Source organism: Humulus lupulus, chromosome 4 (assembly GCF_963169125.1).
Source record: "Humulus lupulus chromosome 4, drHumLupu1.1, whole genome shotgun sequence".
NCBI classification, from domain to species: Eukaryota; Viridiplantae; Streptophyta; class Magnoliopsida; order Rosales; family Cannabaceae; genus Humulus; species Humulus lupulus.
This window is the reverse complement of record NC_084796.1, coordinates 19,945,304-19,963,426: the sequence shown is the minus strand read 5'-3', so window position 1 is coordinate 19,963,426 and position 18,123 is coordinate 19,945,304. Positions and strand designations below refer to the sequence as shown.

The 18,123-nt window shown below is 38.0% G+C and overlaps 2 protein-coding genes across 3 annotated transcripts; both read left to right on the top strand.

The window, feature by feature from the left end:
- The first annotated feature begins 8,225 nt into the window (after positions 1–8,225).
- On the top strand, positions 8,226–11,381 carry LOC133830129 (26S proteasome non-ATPase regulatory subunit 6 homolog). The gene is made up of 8 exons (XM_062260050.1): positions 8,226–8,489; positions 8,585–8,699; positions 9,578–9,668; positions 9,774–9,919; positions 10,014–10,233; positions 10,325–10,433; positions 10,650–10,818; positions 10,961–11,381. Exons 1-8 carry the CDS (start codon positions 8,354–8,356, stop codon positions 11,133–11,135), a joined length of 1,161 nt encoding a protein of 386 aa, XP_062116034.1. The 5' UTR covers positions 8,226–8,353; the 3' UTR covers positions 11,136–11,381.
- A 1,203-nt stretch (positions 11,382–12,584) lies between these two features.
- Positions 12,585–18,038, top strand: LOC133830128 (uncharacterized). Of its 2 annotated transcripts, XR_009891924.1 has the most exons (13): positions 12,585–13,006; positions 13,117–13,245; positions 13,701–13,895; positions 13,975–14,022; positions 14,120–14,248; positions 14,353–14,477; positions 15,040–15,150; positions 15,592–15,700; positions 15,963–16,081; positions 16,461–16,614; positions 17,222–17,366; positions 17,621–17,779; positions 17,879–18,038. XR_009891924.1 is itself a non-coding variant. In XM_062260049.1 (12 exons), the coding sequence occupies exons 1-12, from the start codon at positions 12,884–12,886 to the stop codon at positions 17,683–17,685; spliced, it is 1,452 nt and encodes a 483-aa protein (XP_062116033.1). In that variant the 5' UTR covers positions 12,586–12,883; the 3' UTR covers positions 17,686–17,881. The 2 variants fall into 2 exon arrangements, 1 of the variants encoding a protein (XP_062116033.1); XM_062260049.1 differs by having other exon boundaries at positions 12,586–13,006; positions 17,621–17,881.
- Positions 18,039–18,123: the final 85 nt, after the last annotated feature.

Here is an 18,123-nt window from a genome sequence, read left to right as displayed (position 1 = left end):
ACTAGGTGATAAAAGCTTAGGCTCGGGAACGGATCGTGCTTGAGGAACGTTGCTCGTAATTCGAAACCGCAAAGATTAAAGGTAAGAAAACTGCACCTGGTTGAATATCTGTGACGGGACTAAGGGTTCCCTATTGTGTATGCTTGAGAAGATGGTATTATGCCATGCAAGCTAATTAGTGAACCAACGGCCTAAGGGTGCCAAGGGTTACACTAGCGCACAGGGTGCGGCTTGGCCACTGGTAGCCAAAGACTGCTTAATATGCACTGAGCTCGGTTTAAGCGGGCCGGAGTCAGTGGGGTAAACAGAGGGTGAGGCCTAAGTTGTCGGCTCTGGTTAATTATGTGATATGAATGTTATAAGTGTTTGATTGCATCCATGATTCTGAATAAATGCTGAATGATTAATGTGGTTTGTTTGATGAGAGTTCATGCTTAGTGAATTTACTATTTGTTATTACTGTTTGTGTTGCACATGTTTTCTTGCTGGGCCTTGGTTCACGGGTGCTACGTGGTGCAGGTAAAGGCAAGGGCAAGCTTGATCAGCCTTGATTGGAGAGCTCTGCGAGCAGAATATACATGGCCAGCTGCTCAGACGCCACGGTTGAGGTTTAGGTAGGGACGCGAGACCCAAAGATTGTCCATTTTGCCTTAGTATGGCAAACAGTTGTTTGTATTATTTTGGAAGTCTGTAACCCAACCTTTTAACTCTGTTCCTTTTGGGATCCCATGTATATAACAGTTTAGTTATATAAAATGAAACTTTTGAGACCAAAACCTTTTAAACCCTAGCTCGTACATGTTTAGAGGCACGTTTTTAAACTAATGACTTAATTAGCAAGTCTTGCAGTTTTATAAGTACACAGTGTAGCGGTCCTGACTATCCAGGGCGTTACAACTTGGTATCAAAGCATCCTAGGTTTAAGGGTTCCTGAAGACATGCTGGACATGTGCATTCGTTGCTAGAGACAAGCTCAAATAAGGGTTCGGTAATGTGTATATGTGTTTATGTGCTTGAAATGAACTATGAATGTTGTTATTTACTGGATTATTAAGAAGCATGAGATACTGATAGGGCCTGGCCCTTGACTGTTGTGTAAGAATATTGGGGCATGTTTATTAGCATTGTCGTGCATGCAAATGAATATATGGATGATTAATTGTATATGGTGCATGAGTGAATGCCTATGTTTATAGCTATTGTGTAACGAGATTGGAGGCATGCTTATTAGTAGCCAGTGCATGAGGATGGATGCTTGTATGTTGGTTGTTTGTGATTGGTTATGTTCTATTGATGGATCTTGGAGAAGTTTTTACCCTGTGATCATGGTCTGACTGCCGAGTCGTTATTTGCAGATTGACTTGGATAGCTATGCGTCCAAGAAAATCTACACGACTAGCCGGCACTAGGTCCGGGACCGGGGGTGATGACCAGGGCCAGATTCCTCCGCCAGTCCCTGAGAACTGGCAGCAGTTAATGGCATGCAGGCTCGATTACAGAGTCAGGACGAGCAGATCCATATCCTGCCACAGCAGGCTCCATCAGGGAGTGCTGCCCTTATTGTACCACCTGCAGTGGTACCATTTGTGCAGCCTGGGGAGGTTGGAAACAGGTGGGAGCCGTTATATGAGCGGTTCAGGAAGCAGCAACCCCCAATCTTTGAGGGTGGACCGGATCCATTGAAAGCCGAGCAATGGCTAACTATGATTACTAAAATTCTGGATTTCATGAGGAAAGAGGGGCATGATAGAGTGGCTTGTGCCACTTATATGTTGAGGGAGGATGCCTGCATTTGGTGGGAAGTGGCATCGCAGACCAGGGATGTTACTACCTTAAGTTGGGAAGGTTTCAGAGATTTGTTCAGTCAAAAGTACTACAATGTTGTTGTCAGAGCAGCAAAGGTCAATGAGTTCGTGAGTCTTATGCAGGGCAATATGACTGTTACTGAATATGCCCTAAAATTTGATAGGCTTGCGAAATTTGCACCAAATCTTGTGCATACTGATGCTGCTAGGCAAGATCGATTTATCAGGGGGCTTAATGCTATGATAGCCCGGGATGTCAGAATCACAATGGTACCTGGAGGAACAACTTATGCCCAGGCCGTTAAGAAAGCTCTTACCGCTGAGGAAGCGGAGAACAAGATATGGAGGGACAGTGCGGTGAGGCGTGAGGGCTGCAGGGCGGTGCCTCCTTACTCGGGGACAAGTAGGGGCGGAGGCCCCAGTGACTTCAAGAGAAAGGCTCCTGACACTTCGACCGCTGCTGGTCCTGATAGGAGGGGTCGGGGTGGCCGTCAGGGTGGCGGTGAAGCATGGCCAACCTGTCCAGAATGTTCGAGGTGTAGAAGACGCCATCTGGGTGAGTGCCGGGCCAAGGCATGCTTTGTGTGCGGAGTAGTAGGGCATCTCAGGAAGGAGTGCCCAACGGTGAAGCATGAAAGGTGGATAGCTTAACTCTAGTTCGAGTATTCACCTTGACTCAGGCAGAGGCCGAGGCTAGCCCCTCGGTAGTGACAGGTCAACTTTCTAGTGCTGGCTTTCCTTTTACAGTATTGATTGATTCTGGTGCTACACATTCCTTTGTTTCTAGTAGAGTGATTGATAGATTGTGTAGACCTAGTGAGTATCAGACTGCATGGTTTGGGACTTTATTGCCTACAGGGGAACTGGTAGTTTCTAGGAGATGGATTAGGGCACTGCCAGTGATGATTGATAGTAGGGAACTCTCGGTGGATCTGATTGAGTTAGATATGGAGGATTTTGACATAATTTTGGGGATGGATTGGTTGGTTAGATATGGGGCTACGATTGACTGTAGGAAGAAGATGGTTACTTTTGAGCCTGAGGGCGAGGACCCTTTCGTTTTTGTGGGTGCAGTATGTGGACCCCGCGTACCCATGATTTCAGCGTTGAGAGCCAGAGACTTGTTGTAGGGGGGATGCATAGGTTTTCTGGCCAGTGTAGTGGATACTGCTAGAGTTATGCCGGCAGGGCTGGGAGAGACCAGATTGGTGTGTGAGTTTTTAGATGTATTTCCTGAGGATCTGCCAGGGTTGCCGCCGCGCAGGGAGATTCAGTTTGAGATTGAGTTAGCACCGAGGACAGAACCAGTATCTAGGACACCGTACAGAATGGCACCAGCGAAACTGAAAGAGTTGAAGATACAGTTGCAAGAACTTCTGGATTTGGGATTCATTAGGCCTAGTTATTCTCCATGGGGCGCTCCAGTGTTGTTTGTTAAGAAGAAGGATGAGACTTTGAGGATGTGCATAGATTATAGAGAATTGAACAAGTTGACTATTAAGAATAAGTACCCTCTACCAAGGATTGATGACTTGTTCGATCAGCTGCAGTGAAAGACGGTGTTCTCAAAGATTGATCTTCGATCTGGTTATCACCAGCTGAGGATCAAAGATGAGGACATACCGAAGACGGCCTTCCGGACACGGTATGGGCATTATGAGTTCTTGGTCATGTCTTTTGGCCTGACCAATGCCCCAGCAGCTTTTATGGATCTGATGAACATGTTCAAGGACGTCTTGGATCAGTTCGTCATTGTGTTCATCGACGACATCTTGGTTTACTCCAGTTCAGAGACAGAGCATGAGCAACATCTCCGGCAGGTTCTACAGAGGTTGAGGGAGCATCAGTTGTATGCTAAGTTTAAGAAGTGTGAGTTTTGGTTGCCAGAGGTGACTTTCCTTGGGCACATAGTTGGGGCAGAAGGGATTAAGGTGGATTCGTCCAAGGTAGAAGCAGTAAGGGATTGGACGAGGCCAAGGAATGCCTCGGAGGTGCGAAGTTTCCTTGGGTTGGCCGGTTATTACAGGCGGTTCGTAGAGGGGTTCTCAAAGATTGCTTCACCGATGACAGAGTTGACAAGAAAGAATCAGAAGTTTGTTTGGTTAGAGAAGTGTGAGAACAATTTCCAAGAGTTGAAGTGACAGCTTATTTTTGCACCTATGTTGAGTCTTCCTTCGGAGGAAGGAAAGTTTGTGGTCTACTGTGACGCATCGAGGATGGGTTTAGGCTGTGTGCTAATGCAGAATGAGAAAGTTATAGCCTATGCATCTCGACAACTGAAGGAGTATGAGCAGCGATATCCGACTCATGATTTGGAACTAGCAGCAGTGGTATTTGCACTAAAGGTGTGGCGTCATTATTTGTATGGGGAGAAGTGCAAGATATACACTGACCATAATAGTTTGAAGTATTTCTTTACTTAGAAGGATCTGAACATGAGGCAAAGACGTTGGTTGGAGCTGGTTAAGGACTATGATTGTGACATCCTTTACCACCCTGGGAAGGCTAATGTGGTGGCAGATGCGTTGAGCCGGAGGGGCCCAGGACAGTTGTATAGTTCCACCCAGATCTTGAGATAATTAGCCGATGAGATGGTCAGAGCAAAGATAGAACTGATGGTAGGCCAGTTAGCCAATATTACTTTGCAGTCGACCTTGTTAAAGAGAATCAAGGAGGGTCAGTTAGTGGACACGCAGTTGCAGGAAGTTAGGCAACATGTCTTAGCGGGGACAGCTAAGGATTATTCTATTTCTGAGACAGGTTTGCTTCGATATCAGGGACGAATTTGTGTTCCAACAGGTGAGCGTTGTGGCGCTTGTCTTCTTTCAGGCGTGCCCTTGGTTCTGTTTTGAGGGCAGGGCCGCGGCTAAGCTTCAAGGGCCGCAGCCCTTGGGTGTACACTTGAGCATTTGGGGATTTTAGGCATGGGAATGTGGTCTAGAATGCTCAGGATCGATTTCACCACCGTGCTTGGTGGAATTCGGATTCCTGGAAGTTAGTTTTGTAACCATATACCTTGGTTGTGACTAGGTGATAAAAGCTTAGGCTCGGGAACGGATCGTGCTTTAGGAACGTTGCTCGTAATTTGAAACCGCAAAGATTAAAGGTAAGAAAATTGCACCTAGTTCAATATCTGTGACGGGACTAAGGGTTCCCTATTGTGTATGCTTGAGAATATGGTATTATGCCATGCAAGCTAATTAGTGAACTAACGGCCTAAGGGTGCCAAGGGTTACACTAGTGCACAGGGTGCGGCTTGGCCACTGGTAGCCAAGGACAGTTTAATATGCATTGAGCTCGGTTTAAGCGGGCCGGAGTCAGTGGGGTAAACAGAGGGTGCAGCCTAAGTTGTCGGCCCTGTTTAATTATGTGATATGAATGTTATAAGTGTTTGATTGCATCCATGATTCTGAATAAATGTTGAATGATTAATGTGGTTTGTTTGATGAGAGTTCATGCTTAGTGAATTTACTATTTGTTATTACTGTTTGTGTTGCACATGTTTTCTTGCTGGGCCTTGGTTCACGGGTGCTACGTGGTGCAGGTAAAGGCAAGGGCAAGCTTGATCAACCTTGATTGGAGAGCTCTGCGAGCAGAATGTACATGGCCAGCTGCTCAGCTGCCACGGTTGAGGTTTAGGTATGGACGCGAGACCCAAAGATTGTCCATTTTGCCTTAGTATGGCTAACAGTTGTTTGTATTATTTTGGAAGTCTGTAACCCAACCTTTTAACTCTGTTCCTTTTGGGATCCCATGTATATAACCGTTTAGTTATATAAAATGAAACTTTTGAGACCAAAACTTTTTAAACTCTAGCTTGTACATGTTTAGAGACACATTTTTAAACTAATGACTTGATTAGCAAGTCTTGCAGTTTTATAAGTACACAGTGTAGCGGTCCTGGCTATCTAGAGCGTTACATAAGTTATATCCAAACAAATCAAATAAATTGAACAAACAAAAGAGAACGTGTTAATTTAATTACAATGAAAATTGACAAGAAAATTTGTAAACAATCTATTTTCAAATACATATTGCTAGAGGAGTTTTCGTTTAGGCATGTAAAGTATGATGGATTAGGCAATTGGTTCATCAGTTAGAACCAAGACTTGAAACCATATTATCTCGCATAACAATTGCTAGTGATATTTATTAGCTTTATTTGAATGCAAACGAAAAACTTAAATGTGTTTTGAAAAAAAAGAAAGAGTTTCACTTATTACTAACACATAGACTTTCAATCAAAATATAAACTATATGTGTTGCACATTGGATTGATAGTGATTGGAAGTTACAAAAGAGAATCATTAACTTTTGCCAAATCACTTATCATGAAGGGAAAAAAATAGGCAAAGAGGTTGAGGTGTGTATTAATGATTGGGGATTCATAAACTTTTTGCAATTACAGTTGATAATACTAGTACAAATAACATTGTCATTGAGTATGTTTTGATAAAATTTAAGTAAAAAAAATGGTATTATTTTGAATGGAAATTTTTTCATTTAAGATGTTGTCCTTAGATTGTTAATTTGATAGCGAGTGATGGGCTAAAAGAAAAAAAACCATTCAATTACTAGCTTAAGAAATGCAATAAAATTTATAAGAGCATCACCTTCTAGGTTGTTGAAGTTTATAGAATGTGTGAAAGTGGAAGGAATTAAGTGTAAGAGACTATTATGATTAGATGTACCTACAAGATGGAATTCTACTTACTTAATGTTTGAGTGTGCTGTTAAGTTCTAAAATGCATTTAAGAGAATGGAGTCTGATGCATAATATATGCATCATTTAACGGAGGATGATTATGAAATAAGGAGGAAAAGGTCACCTCATGATGATAATTGGGATGATGCAATAATCTTTGTTTAGTTCAACTTTTTATGATGCAACCTTGCAATTTAGTAGGTCTTCCTATGTGACCTCAAACTTGTATTTTCAAGAGTTTTGCAAAATTCAAAATGAGTTAATCTCCTTGACAATTACAAGAGATGTAATGCTAGCTAACATGGCAATTAGTATGAAGCAAAAGTTTGAAAAATATTGAGAAAAATCAAAGTCATCCAATAGTGCATTAATCCTTGATATTGTTCTTGATCCTAGGTACAAGTTACAATTTGTAGTTGATTATTATGAAGCTTTCTATGGTGTACCATTGTGTGAAACTTGATTAAGAATGTTGAAGGAAACTTGAGTAGGTTGTATGATTATTACAATGAGATGTGTTGTGGTGTGGGACCAAGCTCAACTATAAGTTATACTTCAGTTATTGGTGCTCATGGAGTTGATGTTTCAACTAAACCTAGGGGGCTCGTGTCCAAGTTTATGTCCAAAAAATGACATCTAGAAGATGAAAAATAAACTAAAAAAAAGATTGACAAATACTTTTGGGATGAAATTGAAGACTTTGTTGAGGGTAGTGTTGAGGTCTTGAAGTGGTGGTTGAGATTCTTAGATAGGTATTTGGTCTTATCATTAATAGGTATATGGTCTTATCATTGATTGCATGAGATGTTTTAGCCATTCATGTCACCACTGTTCCATCATAGTTTGCATTTTATATTGGAGGTCATGTTCTTAGTCCATTTCAAAGTTCACTAAGACTTAAGACTGTGGAAGGTCAGGCTAGTGCAATTTGGGGCTTAAGACTGTGGAAGGTCAGGCTAGTGCAATTTGGGGCTAGTTGAACTGGTGCGATTTGCAACTTGGAGGCGTAGGGGAGGCATACATTTGGTTTGATTTGGTGCTTGGGAGTGTGTGGACAATGGGCTTAGCATATAAAAGGTTAGGGAGTTCGACAGGCAGACTTCGGTGATGGAGTCGACAATGGATCTGAGCTTTGTGGTTTGAACCACTTATGGGTTCGGTCCACGACAAACTCCAACCATGGTGTTTTGAAAATCATAATTTTTTATTTTTCCTTTTTATATTTTGATATTTTGAGATTAATGAGTTCGTTGTTAATTTTAGATATTGAAGTGATAAACCTAAGGAATTTTAGTATTTTCTTGAGTTTGTTCATGATTTGTTTTAGTTTTGATTTTTGTATTTTTTTTAATAAAGAATTTATGTTTAATTTTGATTTTGTTCATAAAAATTATTTTTAAGTTTAAAAACTTAGATATAAATTTTAATTATTCAGATATATATTAAGTTTTAATTTTGTTTTTTTAATTTAAATTAATTAATTTATTAAACTAAAGTATTTTGGTAATATTAACAAATTATGTGACAAAAATAGGACCAAAGCATTGTTTCCATTTATTTTGCAAAATAAAGAATCTCAATTATTATTTAACAAAATATAGGCTGCAATGACATAAAAATTGATATTTTTCCCTAAGCTAAATTGTTTAATTTAAAACTTTGAGGACCATACTACAAAAAACGGTAGAACTTAAGGACTAATAGCGCGAAGTACCTTTAATAAGAAAAAAAAGCTCAGAAATTGTTCCACTCTTTCAATCAGTTCCTCCTTGCTCAAGCAAAGCACAAAGCCAGAACCCCAAACTCGGAAACCTAACTCACTGAATCGTCACTGAAAATCGCCATGGAAGGACAGGAGGGAACTCAGCAAGCTCACCTTGTTCTCGCCAACAAGCTCTTTCTTCTCTCTCACTCTGATGTACAAGACATCGAGAAGGTTCGCCTACGGGACGAGGTCTTGACCTCCGTCAAAGCCGACGGTAATTCATCATTTCCGAACGACTATCTGCTTGTTGTGGTTTGGTATTGTTCATTTTCAATTTCAAGTAAATATCTCCGTGGGTGGTTAATGTAGGTATGGCTCCGTTGTACGAAACCCTAATTGCGGATTCGGTGCTGGAATCGGATCAGGCTCTCTTGGATTCGATGCGTGCAAAGAACGACGAGGAGCTCAAGAAGCTTGACGAGAAGTGAGTTTGCGTTTGTATTTTTTAATTACCTTAGACGATTGGGAATAGAACTTCAATTTTAAATTTTAGGTTTTGAAATTTTATGAGTGGCTTTTGAAAATGACCAAGTTGCTTTGGTTGCCACTAATTTTGAGATCCCGAGCTATTAAAAAAGTTTAACATTTTTTTTCTTTCTATAAATCTGCATTTGGTTCTTTCATGCAAGTGCTAAATCTATAAATTGAAAATTTGGGGTTTTGGGGGTAATTCAACCCTGTAGTTTCATTTTCATAGGCGCACAAGGGATCTTTGATATGCTATAAAGCTTAGGAAGTTGTTAAACAAGGGGTATTTAGTTTTTCTTTGCCCAATTGGCGGTAAACGTCCCTTAGTATTATATATATGTTTATACCATGATAATTGGTTTCGGTTTTAAGCTGATTAGAAATGATTTGGCGAGGACCTTTAAATGGTATTTTGTTTCTGCTTTGTTAGGTTTTAGGGTGGTTTCGCACCGCTGGTTAAGAAAGAGGATATAGAGTTCTTAAAAAGGTTCAGTAATTAGTTGTTGTTGGTGTGTGCAATGTTTTTTTGATACTTAGAATTGTCCTAAACTCACTTAGCTGGCCCGAGTCTGCCATGTGTTCTTAAAGCCAATGTTTTGCCCAGTGCTCAAATGTTGTAGTTATGTACGTTGTTATGAAATACACGAGTGTGTAGAGTGGTCGTGAAGATAAATTATCCTTTGATAGGAATAGTGAGTGTGCACAAAGTGATTTCTAGTGTATTAGCATTGTGCTAAAATTCAGATCAATTTTATATCTATCGGTTGCTTGCAATGTATTTTTAATAGTATTCTATTGTTCTCAAACGATTTTCATGTGGTTGGTTGTGTCTAGAATTGCTGATGCAGAAGAGAACTTGGGTGAAAGTGAAGTTAGAGAAGCTCATTTGGCCAAATCCTTGTTCTTCATCCAAGTTGGTGACAAGGTATATTGGTTGTATAATTTTTTGTTTTTAAAATGTGTATCAATTTCATTAGGCTCTTTCCATTTGTGTCTTATTCTACATAAATTTACTCCCTTGTGAGCCCAGGAAAAAGCATTAGAGCAACTCAAGGTAACGGAAAGCAAAACTGTTGCGGTTGGACAAAAGATGGACTTAGTTTTTCACACTTTGCAGCTCGGTTTCTTTTACATGGATTTTGACCTCATTTCTAAAAGTATAGATAAAGCAAAGAAGTAAGTGGATATGTGAATTCGCACAATCTCTTGTTTGTTTTTCAGCTTTCCATTTGACTATTTGTTAAATTTAACATTTGCTTCATGATGACAGCTTGTTTGAGGAGGGAGGTGATTGGGAAAGGAAGAATCGATTGAAGGTTTATGAAGGCTTGTTTTATATGTCGACCCGGAATTTTAAGAAGGCAGCTACTCTGTTCTTGGATTCCATTTCAACTTTCACCACTTACGAAATTTTCCCATATGACACTTTCATATTTTACACCGTCCTTACAAGTATCATATCATTGGATAGAGTTTCTCTAAAACAAAAGGTATTAACAATCTTTTTGACCTTTTCTTTATTTATTTTCTAAGTAACTGGCATGCTTGCTAGTGTTACTAATTCTATTCAATATGTGATAGGTGGTAGATGCACCAGAGATACTGACAGTGATTGGGAAGATCCCATATCTTTCTGATTTCATGAACTCTCTATATGATTGTCAATACAAATCGTTTTTTACAGCATTTGGTAAGTGTGAATCACATTACTTATTGTGTTACTTGTTTATCAGTAATTTGAAAAAGGTCAGAAATATTGGCTTCGTCGGTGAACTTTCATCTATTTTTTCTTTGTCTAACTCAGTTGAGTTCTTATTTGTGCCTTTTTATGTTTTATTTTTTTAATTTTGTCTATGAATATGATGCGGTAACATAAAATGTATTTGATTTTTCCTTGTTATTTCAGCCGGTCTGACAGAACAAATAAAATTGGACCGCTATCTGCATCCCCACTTCCGGTATTACATGAGGGAGGTCAGAACTGTTGTGTATTCTCAGTTTTTGGAATCCTACAAGAGTGTCACCATTGAAGCAATGGCAAAGGCATTTGGTGTTACAGTTGAATTCATTGACGTGTAAGTTTTCTTTACTATTCATTGACGGTGTAGTGCTGGTGTTTGACTTTGAAAGATGCATCTTTGAGCTTATCAGTGCAAATTGATGATATTGTTATTTCGGGTCCAGCCATTAATTAATATTAAATTTTCATGGTTACAGGGAGCTGTCTCGATTCATTGCAGCGGGAAAGCTACACTGCAAGATCGACAAAGTTGCCGGTGTTCTTGAAACCAACAGGCCTGATGCAAAGAATGCTTTGTACCAAGCAACCATCAAGCAGGGAGACTTCTTATTGAACCGGATCCAGAAGCTATCACGAGTGATAGATTTGTAGGTAGAGAGAGTCGTCACATGGTCCTTATTCAATGATAATGAAATGCTGGAGTGTCATTATCTTTTCATGCCTGTCATCAATTAAAATATGCGTTTATATTGTTTTTTTTTTTTGAGAAACCGTTTATATTGTTATACAAGGATATTGTTTTTCTTGGATGATTTTTTTTTGGGGTGGTGGGGGTTGGGGTTTGGTTGGAGAAAGGCCCAAATGGTTACTATTAATGGCTACCTTCTTTGAACACCACATTTTTTTCCAAGTTTGTGCAACTTATCACTCCTCTCACCTACATCTATCTAAAGATTCGATGCGTATCCAGTAGATCATTTCCATTTCATGCTTTATTCATTTACTTTTTTTATGAAAAAAGAAAGAACAATCCCAGCTTAGCTAAGATCATTGTTAGAGCATCTCCTGGTACTCTCTAAGGGTGCCAATTTGGTTATATATATATTTATATATAAAAAAAAGATGGCAATCTTGGCAACATTCTTACTTGGGACCCACAAATGGTAATTGGCTCGGCGCAGATGCTCTTATAGTAATGGTGACCCCACTTTCAACAAGAATGGCAATTTTATTTTATTACTTTTAGTTTGGACAATTTTGATGACTTGCACGAGACATTTTAGATATTGAGTTTTCTTGAAATGAAGACGTAATTGAAAAAGGAGGAAGCTTGATGACATTTTAGATCACATAATAAGGGGATAACTTGAAAAATAGCCAGTTTTATGATTAGTTAACTAAAAATAGCTACTAATAACATTTAGTTGAATATTATCCACTTTTTTAAGTACATTTCTCATATTACCCTTAAAACACTATTAGAAATTCAATGTAAAAATTTCAATCTTTGCCTTTGTCGTGTCATTTACTTCCCCATTTAAATAAGCTGTAGTGGAGAGAAGACAATATGTGTGTGAGGAGAAGAAGTTGTGAAATAGAAGGGGTATAATGGGTAGAGTCAGTAATATTTTGGGTATTAATCTAAGAGTTTTAAAAGGTGGGTAAAAATTAAAAAGGTTAACTTAAATTAGGTACTAGATGTAATTTTCAACATATAATAAGATACTTAAAAAATGTGTTACTGTTGTGAGACTTACTTATACCTTTGTTGATGTCATGTTTTAAAAATTTACTTAATAAAATTATTATTTAGATAATCCCAAATTGTAAACTTTGACATAATTTTTAGGTATCTACCAAACATGTATACAGTTTTTCTTGATAATAAACATAGTCATAATTGCAATGAATGTGATATACAAGGGCTATTACTACTAGTGTTAACAAAACGAAAAAGAAAGAGAAAGAAAAAGGAGAGGATATAATTTTTCTTTATTGACTTAAAAAAAGAATAATAAATACAAAAAAGTCCTCAATCTCCACTCAACTCAATCTATTCTAGTAGTTTGAGCTTTTGAACCTTTTGTTGTTACAAGCCTTACAAGCCACGCATTTAAAAACAACACACTTTGGCAAAACGCTATGCCCATGAGACACTGTAGTACTATGCACTACTCTCCACGACAGAACAGAAGGAGCTCTCGCCCTCGCTGTCTTTTTCATCACCACCTCTGCAGCTTTCGATTCTTTGTTTCTCTTCTTCAACACCGCATTTTCTTTCTCACATATCCATTCCTTTCTCTGTCGTTTTCCCACTTCCAATCTCCTCAGGCTGTCGTTTGATGCACCTTCTAATACCAATACGACAATAGCAAACTCCAACGACGTTGTTCAGCGCAATGCTTCCCCTCCCCATTATCGATTTCAAGGATTTCCAGGATAATTTTTTCACCCGTTTCAGGCCTTGGCAACGCTCCTTTCAGTTTTGGATTCGAGCTGTTGATATCTATACTGGCTACAAGGTCTGTCTCTCTTTTTAATGTGTAATTGTATATGAATGATTGATTGCAAGCTCTGTCGCTTTGGATTTGTGGTAGTTGGTGGATTTATGGGTTTTGTTGCGTTTGTGTAGGTGTTTCAGGTTCGAGTGAGTTTGGTTAAGGATGCACGGAAGCAGGAGGAAATGTGGGAGAGGCAGCATGAATTTGCGGCTGAGAAGATATATTCTATGTGTGCTGACCTCGGCGGCTTCTTTCTCAAAGTACTTTGCTTCTGCATCTGAATTTTAATTCAATGAAAAGGAAATTGTGAATTTCAGATGGGTTTTGGTCTATTTGCTTGCATATGTTTCGTTTTTTGTTCCTCGCTCATAATTAAGGGAGCCATTGAGTATGTCAGCTTAGTTTATTTTAGTCTAGTAAAATGTGAACTTCCCAATGGGATCTCAATTTGTTAGGTTGATGTATGGAGTATGATGAAAAGGGTCCATAAAGTTGATGGTTTTTCTTTTGGTTTCTTAGAAATTATGCTCTATTTATTACCTTGCCGTACGTGTTCTGTTTTTCGTTTGCTTCTTTCAGTCTTTTCTTTCTTGGTTTGAGTGAGTTGTGTAGATTTTGGTTGGGTTTTGAAGAAATCGAGCAATTTACTATGGTTGTTTTGGTTTTATAGTTTTTGAGCTTGATATCAACATGTCTTGGGTGGGGTTTCAATTAGGTTGCTCAAATCATTGGGAAGCCGGACTTGGCTCCCTCTGCGTGGGTGAGAAGGCTCGTTACACTGTGTGATCAAGCTCCTGCTACTTCGTTTGATGTAGTCAAACATGTGCTGGAGAAGGAGTTTGGTCGAAATGTTTGGGATCTGTTTGAAAGATTTGATGAGTACCCTCTTGGTTCGGCCTCAATTGCACAGGTATTTGGAGTGAATTTGGAAATAGATTCTCTGCTTTCAGGATATTTTTGCTAAGTTTACATTTTTATGCTCAAATTAGGTCCATCGAGCAAGATTGAAAAGCCATAAAGGCGATGTTGTTGTCAAGGTGAGTAGAGCTGTAGAGGAAGTCTAGAGTCTGGATAATCTGTGGGCTCTTACTCTCATTGTCTATAAAATTCTAAATTCTCTCTGGTCTATAATAGGTGCAACATCCCGGAGTTCAGGACCTGATGATGACGGATATCCATAACTTACAGGCTTTTGCTTTATATATGCAAAAGACAGATATCAAATTTGATCTCTTCTCTGTGACCAAGGAAATGGAGAAACAGGTATCACATTGTTTCTGATTTAATTTCTATTAAAACCGGATGTGAAGTATGAATTGAAGCATTAGTGTTGGAATATAATCTTCCTGTACTTATGTCATATTAAGATTGGATATGAATTCGACTTCATGAGGGAGGCAAATGCTATGGAAAAAATTCGACGGTTTCTCTATGAGAGTAACAAAAAGACTCCTGTTTCGGTGCCACGAGTTGTGAAAGACATGGTCACTAGGTTTGTAATGCCTCATCCCAATATATCTTGGTCAGAATTTGCTAATGCGAAATGAGATAATATATCATTATCAATTTATCTGAGTCATACATAGATATAGTTGGTAAATGGGTGACTGTCTTTCCAGGAAAATGTGCACGGGTGTGTTTATTTTATAAAATTATTTATTAATGCTTAGCTGTATAAAATTCTCTCTTAGATTCTCAACACCTTATGTGTTTTTGCAGAAGGTAGAGTTGGTAAATAAATATTTTATATCTCATAACGTGTTTCTGCTTATGTACCAGTCATTCTAAAAAAAAAAAATCACTGATGGAACAAAGCATTGTAGCCACTCTACCTATATGATTCTCACCATAGATTGGGCTATGCTATACTTTTTGTGCAAAGACCAATTTTACGACTCTTGTAACTGATAAAAGCCGGATGTTTTTCTTTTATCTTCTTTCCTCTTTTTTTTTTTGTGTATCGATGTTACACAGTGTCATTACTTGTTCTGAAGTATATGTGAAAAACATTTCAGTGATCTCCTCTCTCTCTCTTTTCCTTTGGGTTTGAGCAGGACAGTTTTAGTTATGGAATATATAGATGGAGTCCCAATCCTGAATCTTGGTGATGAAATAGCAAAAAGAGGAATAAATCCTGATAGTAGCGTTGCAGCAGCAGCAAAGCAGTAAGGCTCTGAACTTCCTTGAGCACTGGTGCGGTTTTTGTTTTATTTCTTTATTGGCTTTTTCAATAGGCCTGTGAATTTCTATTTACCTGCATTTACATTAAAGTTATTCTAGTTTCCTTTCTCCCTCCTAGCTTATTGCCCAGTGTGCTTTTAATCAGTCTATGCCTGTCTTAAGATATGTCCATTCTGTGAGTTTCCACATTTTCATTTGAAAGGGCCTTTTTCCTCAATCTTTACTTATTCTTTTTACTCAGTTCTCCTTGTCTAGTGCTGTCAGACCTTACATAGAGCAATATGGCTTTGATGTAACAAGCTTTCACATAGAAGCATTTTGTTTTAGGCGTACATCAACCAGAGGAAAACAAATTTCTATCATCAGTCTGTGTAATGGGTATGCATGGATAGCGCTTATTTTATTTTATGTTGTTGAAAGTGCAGGAAAATTCTCAAGAGTTTAACACTAGCATATGGACAAATGATTTTGAAGAGTGGTTTCTTCCATGCAGATCCTCATCCCGGAAATATCTTGATATGTAAAGGTTCAGAGGCGAGTGAAAACCCCATTAATGTTCCCATAACACTTTGTTCCTTTTCTAATCTTGTTGTAAAATCGGAGATTTGTATTTTGTTATTACTATTAACCTGTACTTTTTTATATTTGTACTTTCTAGTATATAATTTGCTTTGTAGAGATAATGATAATAGGGAAATTTGAAAATGTGTGACAAAAGTAAATAGATTCTGATGCTAATTATACAGTTTGTGTGTGAAATCAATTTCAGTAACATCAGATAATTTTTCTAAATCAGGTTGCCCTACTAGACTATGGACAAGTAAAGGATCTCCCAGATGCGTTGAGGTTTGGATACGCTAATCTTGTTCTTGCCATTGCAGATAATGACCCTAAAAGGGCAGCAGAAAGCTACAGGTAGTAAAGTATTCTATAAACAAACTGATTCATATGTCTCTTGTCAAGTAACCAATAATTTCCCAATATGAGAATAGATAATAGGACATGATGAGCTAATAACCAACAGAGAAGAAAATGACACCCATGAAGATATGTATAAAAAGATAAAGAGATTTTTTATGCTCTCTCTCAACATATATTAAGCATTTAACATTGAATTTAATTTTGTAACTTCTATAACAATTGATAGATAGGTTGATCAATGTGATTAACCGGGTTATGAGTTTTTTTTAAAAAAAAATTATATTAGTGTGAACATTAAGGGCTGTTTTTCTGTTTTGGTTTCTCTTGTGTTCCGTATCTTTCTGACATGCGATTGGCTTGACATACATCATAGGGAGCTTGGCATATGCACCTTGAGCAAATGTGAAAACGAGCAGCAGGAAATGTTCAGGTTGGCAGAGACAATGTTTGACACAAAATTACCCCCCGGAGTGACAATGCTGCAACCTTTCTCTGAGGATTCTTCTATTAAAAAAATTGCTGTTCAGGTGGGCTTTAGCTTCCTAAGCATTTTTGTCATTCACTTGAGTATTTCCAGGATCTTATTATCTGTTTATTAGCTTATCAGCTAGGATATATATTGCAATGTTATTATTTCTTGTTCTAGTCTTATGGAAGAAACTCTTTTGGTTCCTTTGGAAAACCAAGTAGTTGTACCATTCTTCCATATTTTCTGAAGAAGAGCTTTCGTTGGAATTCAACCCCATTGAGAGGTTTAGGGACAGAAGTTACCATAATGAGTAACAAAAAATGCATAAAAAACATAACTTTGTTCTCAAGGATTTTGAGAAATGAGCTGTTGTGATGCTACCTATGACTGATGAATATGTTTTTTTAGCTTTCTTTACGCTCCACAGTGATTAAATTTAACAAAATGGGTTAATGGAAAATGAAAATTTTGTTGCTTTAAAACGATGATCTTTTCAGGGCTTACCTAGTCAATGTTTTTTTTTTATTTTGTTAAATATAATGAGAATAAATAGCAAGTTAAGTGAATTTGAGTTAATAATGGATGAACAAACAATAAACAACATGTGAAATTTTTACCATATTCAACTACAAATCTAATTTCTTTATGTGCTGTGCTTGTGGTAGTCTTTTCCAGAGGAACTGTTTTCCGTTTTACGGACGGTGCATCTATTAAGAGGACTGAGTGTTGGTCTGGGAATCAACTACTCATGTGCAGAGCAATGGAGACCCATTGCAGAAGAAGCTTTGTACCAAGCTGGGAGATTGAAAGGTGACTCTTTTAATCTCATAATTTTAATAAAATCTGGGCATTTTACAATCACATGGCAAGAAAATCATTTTTCTGAGATGGTATTATGCCATTTTATGTATCTATCTATTCTCATGCTATATTATGTATATCCTGGTCATTTTCACTTTTTATATTCATAAAATGGAAGAATACATTTCTGAAACAGGAACTGAGAACACAATGCCCTGTTTTTTATTCTTCTATGCTTATCTGTTGATTTGGGAATATTTCAGCTGATGATATCGAGCGTAGATCTCGTCGACGCGGTTTAGTAAGAAGATTATTTTGGAGAGACTGATTGGCTTCATGACAAACTCTAGACATGAAGTAGACAGAATTTGTGTAGTTTGTTGACACACTCTAATCTTTTCATAATTATCATATTGCAAAATGTAAGAAGAGTAGGAAAATACCATTCAATTGTTGCATATATTCTGTTTTTTGAAACCACAAGCTCTTAAAATTTAATTAAGTGATTGCTTTTGTTCAAGACCCTTTATAGAGTTGGTGGACAAGGTTCAGAGCAGAGTCCATTGATTTGGCTGGTATAACTTACTGTAATTTTTACTACTATCATCATATATATTGTCATGTAGCTATTAGTTATCATTCTTGATTTCTCTGGCTAGAACTATTAAACTTGGAAGCTTATTTCTGGCTTATATTATTATGAAAAGTTTGGCTTCAATTTGGTTTTAAATGATTTTAGTAAAAACACCATACAGTAGTCCTTTGT

What these genes read in the sequence shown, in the direction of transcription:
- LOC133830129 (XM_062260050.1), top strand. Translation starts at nt 8,354, where the DNA reads ATGGAAGGACAGGAGGGAACTCAGCAAGCTCACCTTGTTCTCGCCAAC. An exon ending in GACCTCCGTCAAAGCCGACG is followed by an intron (nt 8,490 to 8,584) that starts GTAATTCATCAT and finishes TGGTTAATGTAG; the next exon opens with GTATGGCTCCGTTGTACGAA. An exon ending in GAGTTTCTCTAAAACAAAAG is followed by an intron (nt 10,234 to 10,324) that starts GTATTAACAATC and finishes AATATGTGATAG; the next exon opens with GTGGTAGATGCACCAGAGAT.
- LOC133830128 (XM_062260049.1), top strand. Translation starts at nt 12,884, where the DNA reads ATGCTTCCCCTCCCCATTATCGATTTCAAGGATTTCCAGGATAATTTT. An exon ending in ATATCTATACTGGCTACAAG is followed by an intron (nt 13,007 to 13,116) that starts GTCTGTCTCTCT and finishes GCGTTTGTGTAG; the next exon opens with GTGTTTCAGGTTCGAGTGAG. An exon ending in TTAAAAAAATTGCTGTTCAG is followed by an intron (nt 16,615 to 17,221) that starts GTGGGCTTTAGC and finishes TGCTTGTGGTAG; the next exon opens with TCTTTTCCAGAGGAACTGTT.